The sequence below is a fragment of the Cervus elaphus genome, chromosome 18 (assembly GCF_910594005.1).
Source record: "Cervus elaphus chromosome 18, mCerEla1.1, whole genome shotgun sequence".
In the NCBI taxonomy this organism is placed as follows: domain Eukaryota; kingdom Metazoa; phylum Chordata; class Mammalia; order Artiodactyla; family Cervidae; genus Cervus; species Cervus elaphus.
The window spans coordinates 93,626,941-93,649,382 of NC_057832.1; the positions used below are offsets into that span (position 1 = coordinate 93,626,941).

The following is a 22,442-nucleotide window of genomic DNA, read 5'->3' on the forward strand; positions in this document are numbered from 1 at the left end:
TTAGTTTATTACAATTACTATCCAAGTGATCCCAAAGAAGTATGATGAATATTAATAAATGTGAAAAGTAAAAATATTCATTAGAAATGCATGTCTTAATGAAACGGATAGAGCTATTTTTCCTATTATTTCATGTATATACAAATGATTGTAGCTTAATTCTACACTGAGACAGTTCAACATCAATTTTAACCCATTTTCCTTCTTCCCTATAAACTAAGAAAATAAGTAGATGGGGCATTATTACAGCAATGTCTATCAATTTGTTCCCTTCATATATGAATGTAAAAATACAGTGATTGATGAGCAAAAACTATTTTTCAATCATCCAGCAGTTTAAAACTTGAACAAATCCATCAACTTTGTTGAAAGCAGAGAAATAAAAGACATCTAATTTGCAGAAGGATTTATTATATCATTGGTCAATTGTTTTCTCAAAACTACCAGGAACATTAATTTTTTTTTTTCCTTTTGAATGGTGATGTGGAGGTTTTCCACTCTAGGAAAAACATCATGGTAAGATTCAAGTTGGATGAGAGGTGAACCTTTCTTTTGTAAAGTCAAAGAAAGGAGTCTGAAAAGTGGGTTGAGAGAGAACTTGCGCTTAGCAGGCTCTTCCCTGGAAAGAAGGGCTTCAGGGAACAGTATTTATGAACTAGAAGAATAATATACCAATTCTATTAAAGCTGAACTTGCGCCCCTGTATCCCTTGGCAAGTCCTCTTGTTTACCCAAGTGGTCCCTCATCTCAGGGTATGCAGGGTAACAAAGATCTGAAAGTACATCTGAATTCCAGCCTCAATATAGCATACAGAAGCAGAAGAACTGGTCCTTTAAAGGGAATATGTTTCCCAAGGAACTTCTAGATAAATGGGAGCTTGGGGTGTGAGAATGAGGACTAGACATCCTGTTAATCTGGGTAGGCGCTGGCTCAAGAGTCATACTCTGATACCTACTGAGAGACTGTATTTTTTTTTAATAATCTACATAGTAGAGAAAATATTTAAATTAGATTACAGACCACAAATGGGCCATATTATTTATGGCTGGTGCTAGACGAGAACCAGGAGGTATAATATACAGCCTTTGTATTCAAGGAACTTCCATTTTATTAAAGGTAAAGTGGAAGTCGATCAGTCGTGTTCAACTCTTTGTGACCCCATGGACTGCAGCCCCCTCCAGGCTCCTCTGTCCATGGGCAGAATTCTCCATGCAAGAACACTGGTGTGGGTAGCCATTCCCTTCTCCAGGGGATCTTCCTGACCCAGAGATCAAACCCAGGTCACCAATTTACTGTGCTGGCCTAAAAGTTCGTTTGGGTTTTTTCATTAACATTTTATAGAGAAGCCTGAATGAACTTTTCTTGTTGTCCAGTCACTAAGTTGTGTCTGACTCTTGATCCCACGGACTGCAGCATGCCAGGCTGCTCTATCTACTAACTCCCGGAGTTTGCTCAGATGCATGTCCATTGAGTTGGTGATGCTGTCTAATCATCTCATCAATCGCTGCCCTCTTCTCCCTTCAGGCTAACCCAATGTGTGAGCCATCTGCTGAGAAAACTAGTTCAAGCAGGAAGAGGATTTGCGGACAACATCATTAAAGCAGCGGCTCGGGGGAAGAGGAAGGAAGGTGCTTACAGGATGCATTATTCTAGAAAGGAAGAGTGTGAGGTCAGAAGTTCTGGGCAGCAGGGGGTGTGTCTCCAAGGAACTGCACCAGAGAAAAGTTAAATGTGGACATTTTCCATGACAGAAGGCATCTGCTAACCAAGAGAGGACCACAGAGAGCACTTATATGTTAATACAAAGGCATTTTGCCCCTTCACCTCTTCCCTCCTCCAGCCTACCCAAAACTGGTAGAAAAGCACATACAGGCAGGCAAAAACAAAATGCAAGTGAGGAACAGACAATAGTACCCTTTCCCCAGGACAGGTTTCTGGGCATGCTGGGAGGAAAGAAAGGAAAAGAATGTGAAAGTGAAAGCGTTAGTCCTTCAGTCACGTCTGACTCTGTGTGACCCCATGTGCTATAGCCCACCAGGTTCCTCTGTGAATGGAATTCTCCAGGCAAGCATACTGAAGTGGGTAGCCCTTTACTTCTCCAGGGGATCTTTCCGACCCAGGGATCGAACCCGGGTCCCTGCGTTGCAGGCAGATGCTTTACCATCTGAGGCACCAGGGAAGCCACCGAGGGAAATCTTACCCTTTTGAATTGGGTAGGTTTTGATTTAAAGTGATAGGAAAATTTGAATACCTAAACAAGTTATTTGACACCTGAAAAGTGGTTCAGAGAGTAAAGCATCTGCTTGCAACACAGGAGACCCAGGTTTCATCTCTGGGTTGGCAAGATCCCCTGGAGAAGGAAATGGCAACCCACTCCAGTATCCTTGCCTGGAGAACTCCATGGACAGAGGAGCCTGGTGGGCTACAGCCCATGGGGTCGCAAAAAGCTGGACACAATCAAGGGACTAACACTTTTACTTTCAAACATGTTATTGGACACCTGAAAATGGGCAGCAAATCTCTGGGTTCTGCTAAGATCTCTCTCACTAGAACAGGAGGGTATTTCTGGAGCAAGTCTGAGAGCAGCACCATGAGAAAAGTTGTTTGCGACACATACTCTGTGAAATGTTTCCCACTCAATAAATTGGATACATAGATCAAACAATGATGAAAACAACTCCAAAACATTGCTCTGGAAAAAAGTCAAGGATTGTAAGGGGAAGTCAGGGGCTTCCCTGATAGCTCAGCTGGTAAAGAATCCGCCTGCAATGCAGGAGACCCCAGTTTGATTCCTGGGTCAGGAAGATCCACTGGAGAAGGGATAGGCTACCCACTCCAGTATTCTTGGGCTTCCCTTGTGGCTCAGCTGGTAAAAATTCCACCAGCAATGCAGAAGACCTGGGTTTGATCCCTGGGTTGGGAAGATCCCCTCGAGAAGGGAAATACTACCCACTCCAGTATTCTGACCTAGAGAATTCCACAGACTGTGTAGTCCATGGGGTCTCCAAGAGTCAGACATGACTGAGCAACTTTCACTTTCTTTTCCCTTTTACTTACAAACTGTTAATCCCTCCTCGAGATGTTGAGACTCACAGATATGCACTTTCTCCCAAGCTCTCTCAATGCTGTTTTCCATTAGTGCTTTTCAGCAAGCGTCTGGAATCTTAATCCATCACGCTTTCCCTGTAATTCCCTGAATGCAATTTCTGTATTAGGCCAATGTCTGTCTCTTTAGGCTTCATTTTCTTCCGCACCAGTAGCATGAGTTTTAGAGAAATGTTATTTCTGGCAACTTTATATAAGAGGAGGGAATCTCGTATTTTTAAAGATGAAAATGAGAAAAATGAAACGTGTGTGGTTTGAGTGTTTTCCTCTTGATGCATTAAGAATAGGCATACTTTTGACAGATGATTTTAAAATGTAGTATATTCTATCTCTTTTCAGCAAGAGTAGCTGGATAATGAATTACACTTCAAAACTAATTTTGGCCTTAGTAGATATTAAAATGAAAACAACTATGTTTTTTTAAAAAAATACGGTTACCTTTCTCTTGGTTTATTTTTATTAAATCTCTCTTAAACATGTGTCCCAGTAGCTTGTCATTCTGTTAAGCTTCCCATAAGAGGCAATAATCTTTCAATAGTTTGACAGATTGTTATAATTCTGGTTCAGAATTTAAAATTTCCATAAGCAAGTACTGAAGTCTGAGTTTCCCATCATTTCCATGAGGTAGAAGAATGTTCTGTCCCAATAAGCATAAATATATTTGTCTAATGATACAACTCAATAGCTTTTCTTACTGTTCCTTGCCTTTCTATTTTATCATTTGCTTTGATGGGGGTCGGGGACAGAGACCTATTAACCTTCAAATGTCTTTAATAAGACAGCACTACGGGATGAGAGAGAGAGAAGGTGTCACAAAAAACAGTGCTGCTTCCCAGGATCTTTCCTGTGTGTGACAAGAACATTTAACATGAAATCTACCCTCTTAAAGAACTTTTAGGAGAACAATACAGTATTGTATTGTTGCACAATGTTGGACAGCAAAACTCTAGAATTTTAGTCACCTTGCATATTTCAAACATTATACTGCTTGCATTGGCGAAGCAAATGGCAACCCACTCCAGTACTCTTGCCTGGAGAATCCCACAGACAGAGGAGCCTTGTGGGCTACAGAATATGGGGTCGCAAAGAGGTGGACACGACTGAAGTGACTTAGCATGCACTCCTTGAAAAGCAACTCCCCATTCCCAGCTCCCAGCAGTTCCTGATTTGTTTTTAAAAATGAATTCCCTTGCATTTATTTCCCCAGAACCAAGATCTACCTTGGCCTCCCATAGGGTATCATTAGCTCTCATGTTTTAGATACTCTTAAGGATGCTCATTGTCTTTAGGGAAAGTGTGTAAGTGTGTTAAGATCACCACATATCAAGAGACTGGGGACCACTACACGACCACAACAAGTCACTCCCTGCCCCTTCCAGCTTCAGTCTGTTGTCTGACTACCCCTCTACTTCCATTCAGGTGGTATCATTAAGAGTACGGGCTAAAATTGAAATAATGAAATGTCTCAAAATGGTAAAAAGCTATAAAAGTGGAGCAACAATGCTTCTGTACGTTATTACAGAGAACTAAACTTTCCCGGGTTCACTGAGAGACTATGAAATGATGAATTTTCTCCACTGAAGATACTATTTGTCTACATTCCGTCACCGCTATTAAAAAAGAAAACAAAAGTAAAACTGAAACTTTAATAGATGACTACCACTATTCATGAATCAAACTTGTCTATAAACATCATTTTTTTTTTTTACATCATTTTTATTAGATCCCAGGTTCCACAATCTAAGTTATGTGCCAACCTCACACACTGTTTTCTACCTAATTGCTGGCAGGAAATCTGAATTACAGGAATGAAATAGGCAATGGCTAGAAATCTTGATTACATTTATTGGAAATGTGGACTAAATAAGGCGCTTTAACATCAGACAGAAGGATGAATTGATCTCCAACAAAGCACAAACTGTTGAAACAATGAAATTTAGAAAACATGTCCGAGGCATAATTCACTATGATGATGGAGGAGATGAATGCCTTTCCTGTTGTATAAGATGAATTCAAGATAAAAGTAACCACACTGCTGAAAAGTTGCAGTTGGTCAGCATTTAGGAGATACATTTTTAAGGAAATCTGTGCTGGGAACAATGATAAACACATCCTTTAGTTCTTCTTAAAAATTAACTCAGAATTCATGAGGAAATGCACGTAAGATATTTCAGCCAAATTTCCTTGTGGTAAGAGTAATAAAAGGACTGTCTGTACTTTAATTCGCTTTTAGTAGTGTCTAACTCTTTGCAACCCTGTGTACTGTAGCCCACCAGGCTCCTCTGTCCATGGGATTCTCCAGGTAGAAATACTGGAGTGGGTTGCTATTTCCTCCTCCAAGGGATCTTCCGGACCCAGGGACCAAACCTGGGTTTCTTACATCTCTTCCATTGGCAGGCTGGATCTTTACCACTAGTACCACCTTGGAAGCCCCCAAGAAAACAGTATTGGAGGCTTACTGCAATATTTTCTAACTCACAAATATTTTAATTCATTTAAATTGTCCATGTGTAATTTTCCTATTATAGCATCTCTTTATGAATACATTCTGAGTTCATTAGAAATTAAATGGGAAGCAGCTTTCAAAAATTTTACTATTTGTGAAAAAGTTATTGATAAAATATATAAAAATTAACTCATTTCATTGAACAAATATTTAAGTATCAATTAAATACACTCTTCCAAAATTTTACTATTTGTGAAAAAGTTATTGATAAAATAGCTATATAAAAATTAACTCATTTCATTGAACAAATATTTAAGTATCAATTAAATACACTCTGTAGAGATTATGCCAAGTGAAAAAAAAGCCAGAAACAAAAGACTACATTTTGCATATCATTTATATGAAATGTTCAGAAAAAAATTATAGAGCTAGAAAGCATATGAGTGGTTTCCTGGAACTGAGTAAGACTGCAAATGGGAATGAAGCAATTTTGTGAAATAATGTGTTCTGAAACTGAGTCGTGATGGTAGCACAAGTGTATAAATTTATTAAAAATCATCTAAATTTCAATAGAAGAATTTTATGCTATATAAATTATACATCAGTAAAACTTGGGGGAAAAAAAAAAGATTCTTTAAAAGCATCATGGCGTTGCGCTTCTAAGGACTTTGCACTCCCTTAAGAACTCATGGAGTGCTAGAGTAGGGTAGTGTTTATGAACGCTCCAAATTAATATGTTGATGCGCTAATCCCCAATGTGACTGTAATTGGGCTCAGATGAGGTCATGTGGGGACAGACCCATGAAAATGTGGCTGTCCTTATAAGAGGATGAAGAGAAATGAGATGGTTCTCTTCACTATGTGAGGACACAGCCAGAAGGCAGCCATGTGTAAAGCAGATTTTCACCAAGAACCTAACCCAGCAGGGCTGTCGTGGTTCATATGTAATCAGAATTAGTAATCACTAAAGACCTACAAACAAAAATCCAACCCCTGCTAGTCCCACTGGTAATCCTACCAAATATATAAACAATAATTAATACCAATTCTTCATACCCTTCCAAGAAGTTTTTATGAGGCCAATATAAAATCAGACAGAAGTCACCAAAGAAGGGGTACTACAGACCAATCTCTTATGAAGATAGATTTAAAAAATCCTCAACAAGATACTAGAACACTTAAACCAGTAACAATAAGAAGTACATATCATGACCAAGTGGCAATTACATCAGAAATGCACGGTTGGGTTAACACCCCCAATACCGTAGAATGCAATGTACCATATTGATAGAATAAAAGGCAAATACCACATGATCATATCAACAGAAGCAAAGAAGACAACTGACAAAGTCCAACACTCTCTCATGGAAAAAAATCCACTCAAACTAGGAGTAGAAAGGAGTTTCCTCAAACAGATAAGGGGTATATATTAAAAAGGCACTGCTAACATCATGTTTAATGATGAAAGATGATGCTTTTCCCCTAAAATCAAGAATATAAGAATGTCCATTCTTGCCACTTCTATTTAACATTGTACTGAAGAAGCTAGGGCAATTAGGCAAAAAATTAAATAAAAAGCATTTGGATTGGGCAGTAAGAAGTAAAAGAATCATTATTAGCAAATGTCATGTTAAATAGAGAAAAGTCTAAGAAATCCAGTAAAAATTATTAGAATAAACAAGTTCAGTAAGGGTACATCAAATGGAAGTAACATATAAAAATCAACTGTACTTCTATACACTTGCAATAAATAATCCAAAAATGAATTCAAATGAACAATTCCATTAATAATAACATCAAAAAGAATAAAATACCAGAAATAAACTTAACCCAAGAAGTAAAAAACGTATCTTGAAAACTACAAGACACTGTTGAAAGAAATTATAGATTCAGATACATGCAAAGACATCCCATGTTCCTCAGTAGGAAGACTTAATATTGTTAAGATGGCAATACTCTCCAAATTGACCCCAGGCTCAATACAATTCCTATCTGAATCTTAGCTGGTGATATTTACAAAGCTTTTGCAGAAATTGACAATGATCCTAAAACTAATATGGAAAATCAGAATAGCCAAAATAATCTTGAAAAAGAATGTATTTAGGAGACACATGCACCTGAATTTAAAACTTAATACAAAGCAGTGGTAAACAAGATAATGTGGTACTAGCATAAGAATAAATAAACATATAGATGTATCATTGGGAATATTTCAAAATTGAGAGTACATAAATAAACCCATGATTTTTAAAAGGGTACCAAGAATATTGACTAGACAAATAGTTTCTTCAATAAATGGTGTTGGGACGACTGGACTGTCATATACAAGAGAAGGAAGTTGTACCCTACATACTATGTACCAAAATTAGCTGAAAAGGGATCAATGACAGAAATGTAAAAGCTGAAATCATGACAGTATAGGCAAAAAAACACAGGAATAAATGTATGTGACCTTGGATTTGGCACTGGATTCTTAGATACGACACCAAAAGCACAAGCAACAAAAAACTAGATAAAACTTATGCTTCAAAAGACTTTCCTAACAAAGTAAAAAGACAATGAATGAATGGAAGGAAACATATGCAAAACATATATATATATATATATATATATATACACACACACACACACATATATATATAAAGGGTCTAGTATCTAGTATCTCAGGGATCAGTGCAAAGAAATAGAGGAAAACAATAGAATGGGGAAGACTAGAGATCTCTTCAAGAAAATTAGAGATACCAAGGGAATATTTCATGCAAAGATGGGTTCAATTAAGGACAGAAATGGTATGGACTTAACAGAAGCAGAAGATATTAAGAAGAGGTGGCAAGAATACACAGAACTGTACAAAAAAAAATCTTCATGATCCAGATAATCACGATGGTGTGATCACTCACCTAGAGCCAGATATCCTGGAATGTGAAGTCAAGTGGGCCTTAGGAAGCATCACTATGAACAAAGCTAGTGGAAGTGATGGAATTCCAGTTGAGCTATCTCAAATCCTAAAAGATGTTGCTGTGAAAGTGCTGCACTCAATATGCCAGCAAATCTGGAAAACTCAGCAGTGGTCACAGGACTGGAAAAGGTCAGTTTTCATTCCAATCCCGAAGAAACGCAATGCCAAAGAATGCTCAAACTACCGCACAATTACACTCATCTCACACGCTAGCAAAGTAATGCTCAATATTCTCCAAGCCAGGCTTCAACAACACGTGAACCGTGAACTTCCAGATGTTCAAGCTGGTTTTAGAAAAGGCAGAGGAACCAGAGATCAAATTGCCAATATCCGCTGGATCATTGAAAAAGCAAGAGAGTTTCAGAAAAACATCTACCTCTGCTTTAGTGACTACGCCAAAGCCTTTGACTGTGTGGATCAAAATAAACTGTGGAAAATTCTTCAAGAGATGGGAATACCAGACCACCTGATCTGCCTCTTGAGAAATCTGTATGCAGGTCAGGAAGCAACAGTTAGAACTGGACACGGAACAACAGACTGGTTCCAAATGGGAAAAGGAGTACATCAAGGCTGTATATTGTCACCGTGCTTATTTAACTTACATGCAGAGTACATCATGAGAAATGCTGGGCTGGAGGAAGCACAGGCTGGAAACAAGATTGCTGGGAGAAATATCAGTAACCTCCGATAGGCAGATGACACCACCCTTATGGCAGAGAGTGAAGAAGAACTAAAGAGCCTCTTGATGAAGGTGAAAGAGGAGAGTGAAAAAGTTTGCTTAAAGCTCAACATTCGGAAAACAAAGAGCACGGCATCTGGTTCCATCACTTCATGGCATGGCAAATAGATGGAGAAAGAGTGGAAACAGTGGTAGACTTTATTCTTTTGGGCTCCAAAATCACTGTAGACAGTTGACTGCAGCCATGAAATTAAAAGATGCTTGCTCCTTGGAAAAAAAGCTATGACCAACCTAGACAGCATACTAAAAAGCAGAGACATTACTTTACTGAAAATGTCCATCTAGACAAAGCTATGGTTTTTCCAGTAGTCATGTATGAATGTGAGAGCTGGACCATAAAGAAAGCTGAGCACTGAAGAATTGATGCTTTTGAATTGTGGTGTTGGAGAAGACTCTTGAGAGTCCCTTGGACTCCAAGGAGATCCAACCAGTCCATCCTAAAGGAAATCAGTCCTGAATATTCATTGGGAGGACTGATGTTGAAGCTGAAACTCCAATACTTTGGCCACCTGATGCGAAGAGCTGACTCATTTGAAAAGACCCTGATGCTGGGAAAGACTGGGTGGGAGGAGAAGGGGATGACAGAGGATGAGATTGTTGGATGGCATCACCGACTTGATGGGACATGAGCTTGAGTAAGCTCCAGGAGTTGCTGATGGACAGGGCAGCCTGGTGTGCTACAGACCATGGATTTGCAAAGAGCTGGACACAACTGAGAGACTGAACATGAAGGGGAAGTAAGATCCAAGAGGCCATGTGGTACGACCAAGTAATAAAAAATAAACAAAGCTTTTTAAAATGAGAGTTTCTTTTCGAGGTGATGAGTATGTTTTAAAATGGACAGTGGTTGCATAACACTGTGAATATAGTAAAACAGCTAATATTTTAAAATAAATACCAAACCTCTTTCTTGACTCCGTATGCCCTCCTAGAAATGGTTCCAATCTCCCTTTCTATCTCACATAGCCTCCTCCTAAGAGGTTTTAACCTCTTAAAAAGCTATTTATCCTCCTTATTTTCACTTCATTGTCACATTATAAGTCAATTCTATTTGGCTGCAGGAATAGATACAACATCATTTATTATTTACTATGACGAGGCATAAAAGTAAGCTCAGGCAGGCAAATTAGTAAATTCTGACTAAGTGTCTACTAGGTACTAGGATATAAGATCGATAGGACAAGAGCTCTGTTCAAAAGGAGAGAGGAAGGACTTTCCTGGTGGTCCAGTGCCTAAGACGCCACACTCCCATTGCAGGGGGTTCGGATTCTATCCCTGCTTGGGGAACTAGATTTCACATGCTGCAACTAAAACAAAAAATATCATGCATGCTGCAATGAAGATTGAAGATCCTTGTGTGCCTCAACTAAGACCTGGTGCAGCCAAATAAGTATTGTGTTTTTTTTTCCAAAAAGGACAGAGGAAAGGAAACAATACAAAATACACAGATGAGAAACCACTAATTTAAAAATTATAAAGTGATGAGTCAGAAAATATCAGCTTAGCAGTGGGTTATCTGAAGGACTGAATTGTGCTCAGCAAGGGATTATTTCTCAATACTAAGGATCCAGCTTTAAAAAGATAAGAGGCAAAGTCACTGCAGGCAGAGGAAAAAGCAAGTGCCACGACAAGAGAAGCTTGAGAGGTGTGAGGAACTTCATGAAGTCCAGGGAGGTGGAAGAGTGACTGACCAGAGGAACAGAGGGGCGAGGTGAGGTCCCGGAGGTAAGGAGAGACTGGCCAGGGGTAGACCTGTAGGGTTTTGTAAGGCAGGATGAGAAGTTTCAGATTGCTTCTTCTCAACCCTGGGACACTGTGCACAACTGCCCTATTGCACACAATCTTCTGTATACCTCCTTTGACTCCGTCTGCTCTAAGAAAAATCAGTTTCCTATTCATCTCTGTCTACCCAGTGCTTAGCCAGTGATTAGCCAGAAGTTCAGAGGTTGAGGTTTCCTGAATGAAGACTCTACATATGGACACCATAATAACAAAAATGCCAAGTCCTGTAAAGAAATTCTGAATGAAATCTAAATAGAATAAAAAAATGTTATTGAAAGGCAGTGTGCAGATTAAGGCCAGGGGATCTTCATTTGAATTCTTCTGGCCAATGTAAGGTTATTTCTACCAGAGGTTGTGATATTTCGCAAGTGTGAAATCAGTTAAACAGAATATTTTCCAAACTTAATTACACTCATTTCCAGCATCCGAAACATAAAACTGCCAGCAATGAACAGCGTTAGCATCTCCAGTGACTGCTCAGTAGTCATGAACTGATTCTCTAACTCAAGCCTCCTCACTGGAGCATCCCCAGACATCACCCACACCATCTACCTCAGCACCGCCACTGAGGTGGAAAAGTTATAGATTATATTACTAGTAACTGAAATAGAATCGAGCACTATCTTTTAAATAACACATAACACATGTTTCCTTACGAATGACTGACAAACATTTAATTGCCTAATAATTAGTTTCACATACGCACGCTGGATTTTCTGTTTGCACTACACTGGCGCTTCTGTTACAGCTCTAATTACAGCCTCGTTATTCAGAAAGGCACTCACTGATTGTAACACAGTTGAGACAGAGGTAGCCAACTAACAGTTTCAGAGTACAAAACCATACAATTCTGCAAATCGATAAGGCACGTTTCTTTGGGAGGGAAGGAAAACACATTTTTTCCCAGCGGGCTTACTGTGGCCTTGAGGCTTCCGCCTGGTCTGTCTGCAGTTTCTCTCCTCCTTCCACTTCCATTGTACAGTAAACAACTCGATTGGGAGCGACTGACCTCAAACCTTGCACTTCCATTATGACAATCTAAAGACAAGAAAAATGTTTCACAGATTTGTCAAATTGACAACATTTAGCAACAGAGACAACAGAATGAACTACAATTAGGCTGACCAACTGATATAATTATCTGACAATCTCGATGGTATTTTATCTTCTTTATAATCCATCTTTATTCATGGAAGGTATAGTACATAACATTTTGAAAAAGTCTGGTATCTGAAGATGCATCTCCTGCCAGAAATTAAGTTAAAGTCTCTAGATATGAGCCACAATGAAGTGAGATATACACTCAGATCCTATAAAACAATTTTGGCAGGTGTGCATGAGGCAAAGCAGAATGATGAAAATTCAGTGAATGTGTTACAAGAATACAGGTTGAGTTCCATATAAGGTGACTGGTAGACACTGTCACCATCATACCAATTCACAGATAACCAATACGTGGCATCAGAAAATGTCTATACTCACTTATTTATATGACTATCAGCATTTACAAAAGAATTTTCTTTATGGCCAATGTATATCTTATGAAAATATAAAAAGTATAACTTGCCAAGAATATCTTACTATTAACCAGACAAGGAAAAATATTTTCCCAATCCATTAATTTGATAAAGTCTACTGGAAAAGAGTAGAAAGACTGATATTAGCTTATATATTCATAACTCCTGGGGAGAAGGGAAACATAATTTACAAGTGTGCTTTTTATCTTTGTATAAAAGGCTGCCAATCTTAAAATATTGTAACCTAACATTCTCACTGGATATACACATAAAATATGAATACTGCTGAATATTATTTACTATAGCCTTTTAAAAAAATTTGCATCATGAATTTTCCTACATTCTCAACATTCATAAAATATATTCAATGGAATTCATATATATATAAAATACATATGTATATTTTATTGATCTCCTGTTGTATATGTACAAACAATATTAACAGCATTCATGCCATGTAGCTACTAAAATATCCACTAAAAATGTATGTATCATTTATTGATTTTTTAATACATCACTAAATCATTATACCTTTTGTAGATTTATGATATGAACCTTGAGGCAAAAAGGTCTCAAAGAAATAAATCATCTTAACAGAACTTTTATTCCTTTTAGTTCTGGTACAAGATTTTTTTGTATATACAAATGCCTACTGTTTTGTTTTTCCATAAAAAAACATATGGGAAACTGATCACCAAAAATACAAGTCAAACTCAGAAGCATTTTCTTCCCTCAGCCAAGGCTTTTATCATTTTCTCACACTGAAATGCATACCAACATATGAATAAAAATAAACACAATGAAAACACACTATGAGAATTAATAGATAATAGTAACAGTGTTCACAGTCTCTCTAACACTCAAGGAAGCTGAGATGAAGTACTAAGCATGAAAGAGAATTGAGTACACTAGATAAATCTAGAAATCTTTTTTTTTTAAATTTTTTTTATTAGTTGGAGGCTAATTACTTCACAACATTTCAGTGGGTTTTGTCATACATTGATATGAATCAGCCATAGATTTACACTTATTCCCCATCCTGATCCCCCCTCCCATCTCCCTCTCCACCCGATTCCTCTGGGTCTTCCCAGTGTACCAGGCCCGAGCACTTGTCTCATGCATCCCACCTGGGCTGGTGATCTGTTTACCATAGATAGTATACATGCTGTTCTTTTGAAACATCCCACCCTCACCTTCTCCCACAGAGTTCAAAAGTCTGTTCTGTATTTCTGTGTCTCTTTTTCTGTTTTGCATATAGGGTTATCATTACCATCTTTCTAAATTCCATATATATGTGTTAGTATGCTGTAATGTTCTTTATCTTTCTGGCTTACTTCACTCTGTATAATGGGCTCCAGTTTCATCCATCTCATTAGGACTGGTTCAAATGAATTCTTTTTGACGGCTGAGTAAAATTCCATGGTGTATATGTACCACAGCTTCCTTATCCATTCATCTGCTGATGGGCATCTAGGTTGCTTCCATGTCCTGGCTATTATAAACAGTGCTGCGATGAACACTGGGGTGCACGTGTCTCTTTCAGATCTGGTTTCCTTGGTGTGTATGCCCAGAAGTGGGATTGCTGGGTCATATGGCAGTTCTATTTCCAGTTTTTTAAGAAATCTCCACACTGTTTTCCATAGCGGCTGTACTAGTTTGCATTCCCACCAACAGTGTAAGAGGGTTCCCTTTTCTCCACACCCTCTCCAGCATTTATTGCTTGTAGACTTTTGGATAGCAGCCATCCTGACTGGTGTGTAATGGTACCTCATTGTGGTTTTGATTTGCATTTCTCTAATAATGAGTGATGTTGAGCACCTTTTCATGTGTTTGTTAGCCATCTGTATGTCTTCTTTGGAGAAATGTCTGTTTAGTTCTCTGGCCCATTTTTTGATTGGGTCATTTATTTTTCTGGAATTGAGCTGCAGGAGTTGCTTGTATATTTTTGAGATTAATCCTTTGTCTGTTTCTTCATTTGCTATTATTTTCTCCCAATCTGACGGCTGTCTTTTCACCTTACTTATAGTTTCTTTTGTAGTGCAAAAGCTTTTAAGTTTCATTAGATCCCATTTGTTTAGTTTTGCTTTTATTTCCAATATTCTGGGAGTTGGGTCATAGAGGATCTTGCTGTGATTTATGTCGGAGAGTGTTTTGCCTATGTTCTCCTCTAGGAGTTTTATAGTTTCTGGTCTTACATTTAGATCTTTAATCCATTTTGAGTTTATTTTTGTGTATGGTGTTAGAAAGTGTTCTAGTTTCATTCTTTTACAAGTGGTTGACCAGTTTTCCCAGCACCACTTGTTAAAGAGGTTGTCTTTTTTCCATTGTATATCCTTGCCTCCTTTGTCAAAGATAAGGTGTCCATAGGTCCGTGGATTTATCTCTGGGCTTTCTATTCTGTTCCATTGGTCTATATTTCTGTCTTTGTGCCAGTACCACACTGTCTTGATGACTGTGGCTTTGTAGTAGAGTCTGAAGTCAGGCAGGTTGATTCCTCCAGTTCCATTCTTCTTTCTCAAGATTACTTTGGCTATTTGAGGTTTTTTGTATTTCCATACAAATTGTGAAATTCTTTGGTCTAGTTCTGTGAAAAATACCGTTGGTAGCTTGATAGGGATTGCATTGAGTCTATAGACTGCTTTGGGTAGAATAGCCATTTTGACAATATTGATTCTTCCAATCCATGAACACGGTATGTTTCTCCATCTGTTTGTGTCCTCTTTGATTTCTTTCATCAGTGTTTTATAGTTTTCTATGTATAGGTCTTTTGTTTCTTTAGGTAGATATACTCCTAAGTATTTTATTCTTTTTGTTGCAATGGTGAATGGTATTGTTTCCTTAATTTCTCTGTTTTTTCATTGTTAGTATATAGGAATGCAAGGGATTTCTGTGTGTTAATTTTATATCCTGCAACTTTACTATATTCATTGATTAGTTCTAGTAATTTTCTGGTAGAGTCTTTAGGGTTTTCTATGTCGAGGATCATGTCATCTGCAAACAGTGAGAGTTTCACTTCTTCTTTTCCTATCTGGATTCCTTTTACTTCTTTTTCTGCTCTGATTGCTGTGGCCAAAACTTCCAACACTATGTTGAACAGTAGTGGTGAGAGTGGGCACCCTTGTCTTGTTTCTGATTTCAGGGGAAATGCTTTCAATTTTTCACCATTGAGGGTGATGCTTGCTGTGGGTTTGTCATATATAGCTTTTATTATGTTGAGGTATGTTCCTTCTATTCCTGCTTTTTGGAGAGTTTTAATCATAAATGAGTGTTGAATTTTGTCAAAGGCTTTCTCTGCATCTATTGAGATAATCATATGGTTTTTATCTTTCAATTTGTTAATGTGGTGTATTACATTGATTGATTTGCGGATATTGAAGAATCCTTGCATTCCTGGGATAAAGCCCACTTGGTCATGGTGTATGATTTTTTTAATATGTTGTTGGATTCTGTTTGCTAGAATTTTGTTAAGGATTTTTGCATCTATGTTCATCAGTGATATTGGCCTGTAGTTTTCTTTTTTTGTGGCATCTTTGTCTGGTTTTGGAATTAGGGTGATGGTGGCCTCATAGAATGAGTTTGGAAGCTTACCTTCTTCTGCAATTTTCTGGAAGAGTTTGAGTAAGGTAGGTGTTAGCTTTTCTCTAAATTTTTGGTAGAATTCAGCTGTGAAGCCATCTGGTCCTGGGCTTTTGTTTGCTGGAAGATTTTTGATTACAGTTTCGATTTCCTTGCCTGTGATGGGTCTGTTAAGATCTTCTATTTCTTCCTGGTTCAGTTTTGGAAAGTTATACTTTTCTAAGAATTTGTCCATTTCATCCAAGTTGTCCATTTTATTGGCATAGAGCTGCTGGTAGTAGTCTCTTATGATCCTTTGTATTTCAGTGTTGTCTGTTGTGATCTCTCCATTTTCATTTCTAATTTTGTTAATTTGGTTCTTCTCTCTTTGTTTCTTAATGAGTCTTGCTAATGGTTTGTCAATTTTGTTTATGTTTTCAAAAAACCAGCTTTTAGCTTTGTTGATTTTTGCTATGGTCTCTTTAGTTTCTATTGCATTTATTTCTGCCTTAATTTTTAAGATTTCTTTCTTTCTGCTAACCCTGGGGTTCTTCATTTCTTCCTTCTCTAATTGCTTTAGGTGTAGAGTTAGGTTATTTATTTGGCTTTTTTCTTGTTTCTTGATGTAAGCCTGTAATGCTATGAACCTTCCCCTTAGCACTGCTTTTACAGTGTCCCATAGGTTTTGGGTTCTTGTGTTTTCATTTTCATTCATTTCTATACATATTTTGATTTCTTTTTTGATTTCTTCTATGATTTGTTGGTTATTCAGAAGCGTGTTATTTAGCCTCCAGGTGTTTGAATTTTTAACAATTTTTTTCCTGTAATTGAGATCTAATCTTACTGCACTGTGGTCAGAAAAGATGACTGGAATGATTTCAATTTTTTTGAATTTTCCAAGACCAGATTTATGGCCCAGGATGTGATCTATTCTGGAGAAGGTTCCGTGTGCACTTGAGAAAAAGGTGAAGTTGATTGTTTTGGGGTGAAATGTCCTATAGATATCAATTAGGTCTAGCTGGTCCATTGTGTCATTTAAAGTTTGTGTTTCCTTGTTAATTTTCTGTTTGGTTGATCTATCCATAGTTGTGAGTGGGGTATTAAAGTCTCCCACTATTATTGTGTTACTATTAATTTCCTCTTTCATACTCGTTAGCGTTTGCCGTACATATTGCGGTGCTCCTATGTTGGGTGCATATATATTTATAATTGTTATATCTTCTTCTTGGATTGATCCTTTGATCATTATGTAGTGTCCTTCTTTGTCTCTTTTCACAGCTTTTATTTGAAAGTCTATTTTATCTGATAAGAGTATTGCGACTCCTGCTTTCTTTTGGTCTCCATTTGCATGAAATATTTTTTTCCAGCCCTTCACTTTTAGTCTGTATGTGTCTCTTGTTTTGAGGTGGGTCTCTTGTAGACAGCATATATGGGGGTCTTGTTTTTGTATCCATTCAGCCAATCTTTGTCTTTTGGTTGGGGCATTCAACCCATTTACATTTAATGTAATTATTGATAGGTGTGGTCCCGTTGCCATTTACTTTGTTGTTTTGGGTTCACGTTTATACAACCTTTCTGCATTTCCTGTCTAGAGAAGATCCTTTAGCATTTGTTGAAGAGCTGGTTTGGTGGTGCTGAATTCTCTCAGCTTTTGCTTATCTGTAAAGCTTTTAAATTCTCCTTCATATCTGAATGAGATCCTTGCTGGATACAGTAATCTAGGTTGTAGGTTATTCTCTTTCATTACTTTCAGGACGTCCTGCCATTCCCTTCTGGCCTGGAGGGTTTCTATTGATAGATCAGCTGTTATCCTTATGGGAATCCCTTTGTGTGTTATTTGTTGTTTTTCCCTTGCTGCTTTTAATATTTGTTCTTTGTGTCTGATCTTTGTTAGTTTGATTAATATGTGTCTTGGGGTGTTTCGCCTTGGGTTTATCCTGTTTGGGACTCTCTGGGTTTCTTGGACTTGAGTGGCTATTTCCTTCCCCATTTTAGGGACGTTTTCAGCTATTATCTCCTCGAGTATTTTCTCATGGCCTTTCTTTTTGTCTTCTTCTTCTGGAACTCCTATGATTCGAATGTTGGGGCGTTTCACAGTGTCCCAGAGGTCCCTGAGGTTGTCCTCATTTCTTTTGATCCTTTTTTCTTTTTTCCTCTCTGCTTCATTTATTTCCACCATTTTATCTTCTACCTCACTTATCCTATCTTCTGCCTCTGTTATTCTACTCTTGGTTCCCTCCAAAGTGTTTTTGATCTCATTCATTGCATTGTTCATTTTTAATTGACTCTTTTTTATTTCTTCTAGGTCTTTATTAAACATTTCTTGTATCTTTTCAATCTTTGTCTCCAGGCTATTTATCTGTAACTCCATTTTGTTTTCAAGATTTTGGATCATTATTATTATCATTATTCTAAATTCTTTTTCAGGTAGATTCCCTATCTCCTCCTCTTTTGTTTGACTTGGTGGGCATTTTTCATGTTCCTTTGCCTGTTGGGTATTTCTTTGCCTTTTCATCTTGTTTAGATTGCTGTGTCTGGAGTGGACTTTCTGTATTCTGGAGGTCTGTGGTTCCTTTTTATTGTGGAGGATTTACCCAGTGGGTGGGGTTAAACGATTGGCTTGTCAAGGTTTCCCGGTTAGGGAAGCTTGCGTCAGTGTACTGGTGCGTGGAACTTGATTTCTTCTTTTTGGAGAGCAATGGAGTGCCCAGTAATGAGTTTTGAGATGGGTCTATGTGTTAGGTGTGACCTTGGGCAGCCTGTATGTTGACATTCGGGGCTATGTTCCTGTGTTGCTGGAGAATTTGCGTGGTATGTCTTGCTCTAAAACTTATTGGCTCTTGGGTGGTGGTTGGTTTCAGTGTAGGTATGGAGGCTTTTGGACGGTCACTTATTACTTAAAGTTCCATGTAGTCAGGAGTTTTCTGGTGTTCTCAGGTTTTGGGCTTAAGTTTCCTGCCTCTGGATTTCAGTTTTATTCTTCCTGTAGTCTCAGGACTTCTCCAACTATACAGCACTGATAATAAAACTTCTAGGTTAATGGCGAAAAGATTCTCCCCCGTTAGGGACACCCAGAGAGGTTCACAGAGTTACATGAACAGGAGAAAAGGGAGGAGGGAGATAGAGATGAGCAGGAGGAGAAAAAGGGGGACTCAAGAGGAGAGAGACAGATCTACGCAGCTGTCTGTTCCCAGAGTGTTCTCCGTATCTCAGACACCTACAAGGATTCACAGAATTGGATTGGGAAGAGAAGGGGAAAGGAGGAAATAGAGGTGTTCTGAGGTAGAAAACAGAGAGTCAAGATTGGGAGAGAATAATCTTCGGTTTAAAGATAGGGCTTCTCTTTTTTTTTTTTTTGTAAGGTTATAGTGTAGTGAAAATGAAAATGAAGAGTAGTAGAGGAGTACTAGAGGACTTTAAAAGAAATAAGAGAAAAAGAAAAATAGAAAATAAAAGAGAAAACGGAAAGGAAAAAAAAGAAGAAAAAAGAAAAAAAAAAGAAAAAAAAACAAAAAAAAAAAAAGAAAGAAAGAAAAAAAAATTTTTTTTCCCCTAATTAAAAAAATCGTAAAAATCTCTGAAAATGAAAGTTAAGGAGTAATGGGGGAGTAATAGGGAATTTTAAAGGAAAATAAAAGAGAAAAAATAAAAAAGAAAAAATATAAAAAGAAAAAAAATTTTTTTTTTTCCTTACTTAGAAAAAAAAAGTAAAAATATATCTAGGAGTTTCTCTGGAGCTGTTGCGGTCAGTGTGGGTTCGGCTCAGTTTCAGATAGCTCCTCGTTCCAGCTTACACTTCTCGATATCTACAGGGCCCTTCCAGTGAAGTCGGTGTTTTCTACAGGGATTTTAATCTGTTGCACCAGTCTCTTCTGAAGCGGTTCCCTTTGTTTATTTGGCTTCTGTTTGCCGGTCTCTTCAGAGCCTCATTTCCGCCCTGACACAGGCGGGCGGAGGTGGACTCTTATTCAGGTAGCTAGTTCCGTTGCGCTGCTGGGAGGGGCTGACGCTGCGGGGATGGGCTGGCGCTGCGGGGCGGGGCTGACGCTGCGGGGCGGGGCTGGCCCTGCGGGGGCGGGCTGGCGCTGCCGGGAGGGGCTGACGCTGCTTTCTCCGTCTGCGCTGCTCAGGCTCCCGGCTGTTCTATATGGAGCGCGCCCCGCGCTGCGCTAGGTTCCAGCCCTCGGGTGTTACACAAAAGCGCGCAAGGAAAAGCTGCGCCTGCTCTCTGTGCCTTCCCCGTCAGAGCGGTCCAGGCAGCCAGGGGCTTGATGGGCGCACTATCCCCAGGTGTGGCGCACTCACTCCCTTCCGCGGACCCAGTCTCAGTTTCCGCTGGCGCCAGTCGGCCGTGCGCGCCTTCCGCCCTCTGCGTCCCCAGCCCCAGTCCCCGCCCGCGCCGGTCGGGTGCCTGCGCCCTGTGTCTCGCCGCGACCTTCCCCTCCCCCCTGCCTCCTGCCTCCCGCGGGGCTGGGCCGGTCTGCAGCCTGCGAGCTCTTCTCGGGACTTTCTCCGTCCCTTTGTTCTGCGAACGGCCGGCAGTGTGTTCCGGCCGGTTAATTTTCTCTCTCTCTTTTGGTCTCCCACAGTTCAAGTTGGTACCTCACAGAAGCTCCCTCCGATTGTCCAGGGCACTCAGGCCCGGACCCTAGCCCAAGCAAGGCCGCCTAAGACTCCCTTCCCGGGACGGGTCTCCGTCCTTAGCTCTTTTGTCTCACTTTTTATCTTTTATATTTTGTCCTACCTCCTTTCGAAGACAATGGTCTGCTTTTCTGGGCACCTGATGACCTCAGCTAGCGATCAGAAGTTGTTTTGTGAAGTTTGCTCTGCATTCAGTTATTCTTTTGATGAATTTGTAGGAGAGAAAGTGGTCTCCCCGTCCTACTCCTCCGCCATCTTGGCTCCTCTGTCAAATCTAGAAATCTTGATGGCACGAGTTCACATTATATCTGTCCTGCATCTCTTTCTGTTGTGTGTTTAATAGCCAGAGTGCAAGAGAGAACAAAGGAAGCATCTGCTTACCATTATTTCCATTACCTCTACTACAAGCTATGCTATAAATAGGACAACCTAAAACAGACGACTTGTTAAACAGTCTTCTGCCCTTCAAATCAATGCTCCCATCTGTGTTGGGAACGTTCGATCCTGCAGGACCGCCACTTTCAAAAGATGTAACTTCTATTGTGAATCCATGCATGCGTGCCTGCTTAGTTTCTCAGTTGTGTCTGACTCTTTGTGACCTCATGTAGCCCGCCAGGCTCCTCTGTCCATGGGATTCTCCGGGCAAGAATGGAGAATGGGTTTCTATGCCCTCCTCCAGGGGACCTTCCCTACCCAGGGATAGAACCTGCATCTCCGGTGTCTCCTGCATTGCAGGCAGATTCTTTACCCGCTGAGACACTGGGGAAGCCCATACATATAAGGAAATAAAACAACAATATTCTGCAGATCTGATTTCCAAACGGAATTTGAAAAGCACAGCTAGTTTCAATTATGAAGGATAAAAGCAGCTAAGAATTTCACGGACCATCATCTCCTCTAACTTTAGGTAACTGTTTCAAACAATTCCCAGCAAAACTTGATAATGAAACTGCAGAAAATAAAACTGATCTGTGTTCTGTCTTCTCTTCCCAGATCTCTAGATGAATGATGTAATAAGGATAAAACAAAGTTATTCTAGAAGCATAAAGAAGGGAAGCATGTACAAAATATGAAATAACATGCTTCTGAATAAGACATTGTCCATCCACAGAGTTATGTGGCAACTCAGGCATGTTGAGGTTGTAGTAAGAGGAAGCTGAGCAGTCTGGTGAACAGGGGACCACAAAAGTACCTCCAGATACAGAGAAGGTCATGGGGTCTGCTGCCCTATTGCCAACAAAAACAGTGTGAAAAAAAACTATATTCATGCCACTGACACCATTTCATCATTTCTGTATGACAACATACAGACTCATAACTTCCTGGATGAGGATTTTCCTAACTTCACTTGACTATTTAATTTTGACATACCATTGTATAGCTTAGTGTTTTGTGAGTTAGCTTGTCTTTTGCTTTATAATTCTCTCCAAAAGCTTCATGAATGAAGAGACCTAAAAGTAATCTTGCGAGGCCAACAGCTGATTTTTGATACCATTAAAGTCCCTAACTCAAAAAACAGTTATCGCGTCAACTGAGTGGCCAGGTACTCTTTCGGGCTCTTAGAATACCTCAGTAAACAAAAACAGAAGAAAAAAAGACCTTAACTTCCTAGTTTACATTCTAGTCAAGAAAACCAGATAATGAATAATATCACTGAATTTTATGTTAGGTGCTGTGGTGGGAGATGGGATGAGTGGG

The 22,442-nt window shown here is 39.1% G+C and overlaps 1 protein-coding gene across 23 annotated transcripts in view; it reads right to left on the reverse strand.

The window, feature by feature from the left end:
• Nucleotides 1-22,442, reverse strand: part of CADPS2 (calcium dependent secretion activator 2) — a 571,224-nt gene that overhangs the window by 312,453 nt on the left and 236,329 nt on the right. For all 23 annotated transcript variants that reach the window (XM_043872603.1, XM_043872601.1, XM_043872591.1 and 20 more), the window contains exon 6: nucleotides 11,948-12,069. In XM_043872603.1, the coding sequence (XP_043728538.1) occupies nucleotides 11,948-12,069 (122 nt within the window). The remainder of the gene's footprint in view (nucleotides 1-11,947; nucleotides 12,070-22,442) is intronic.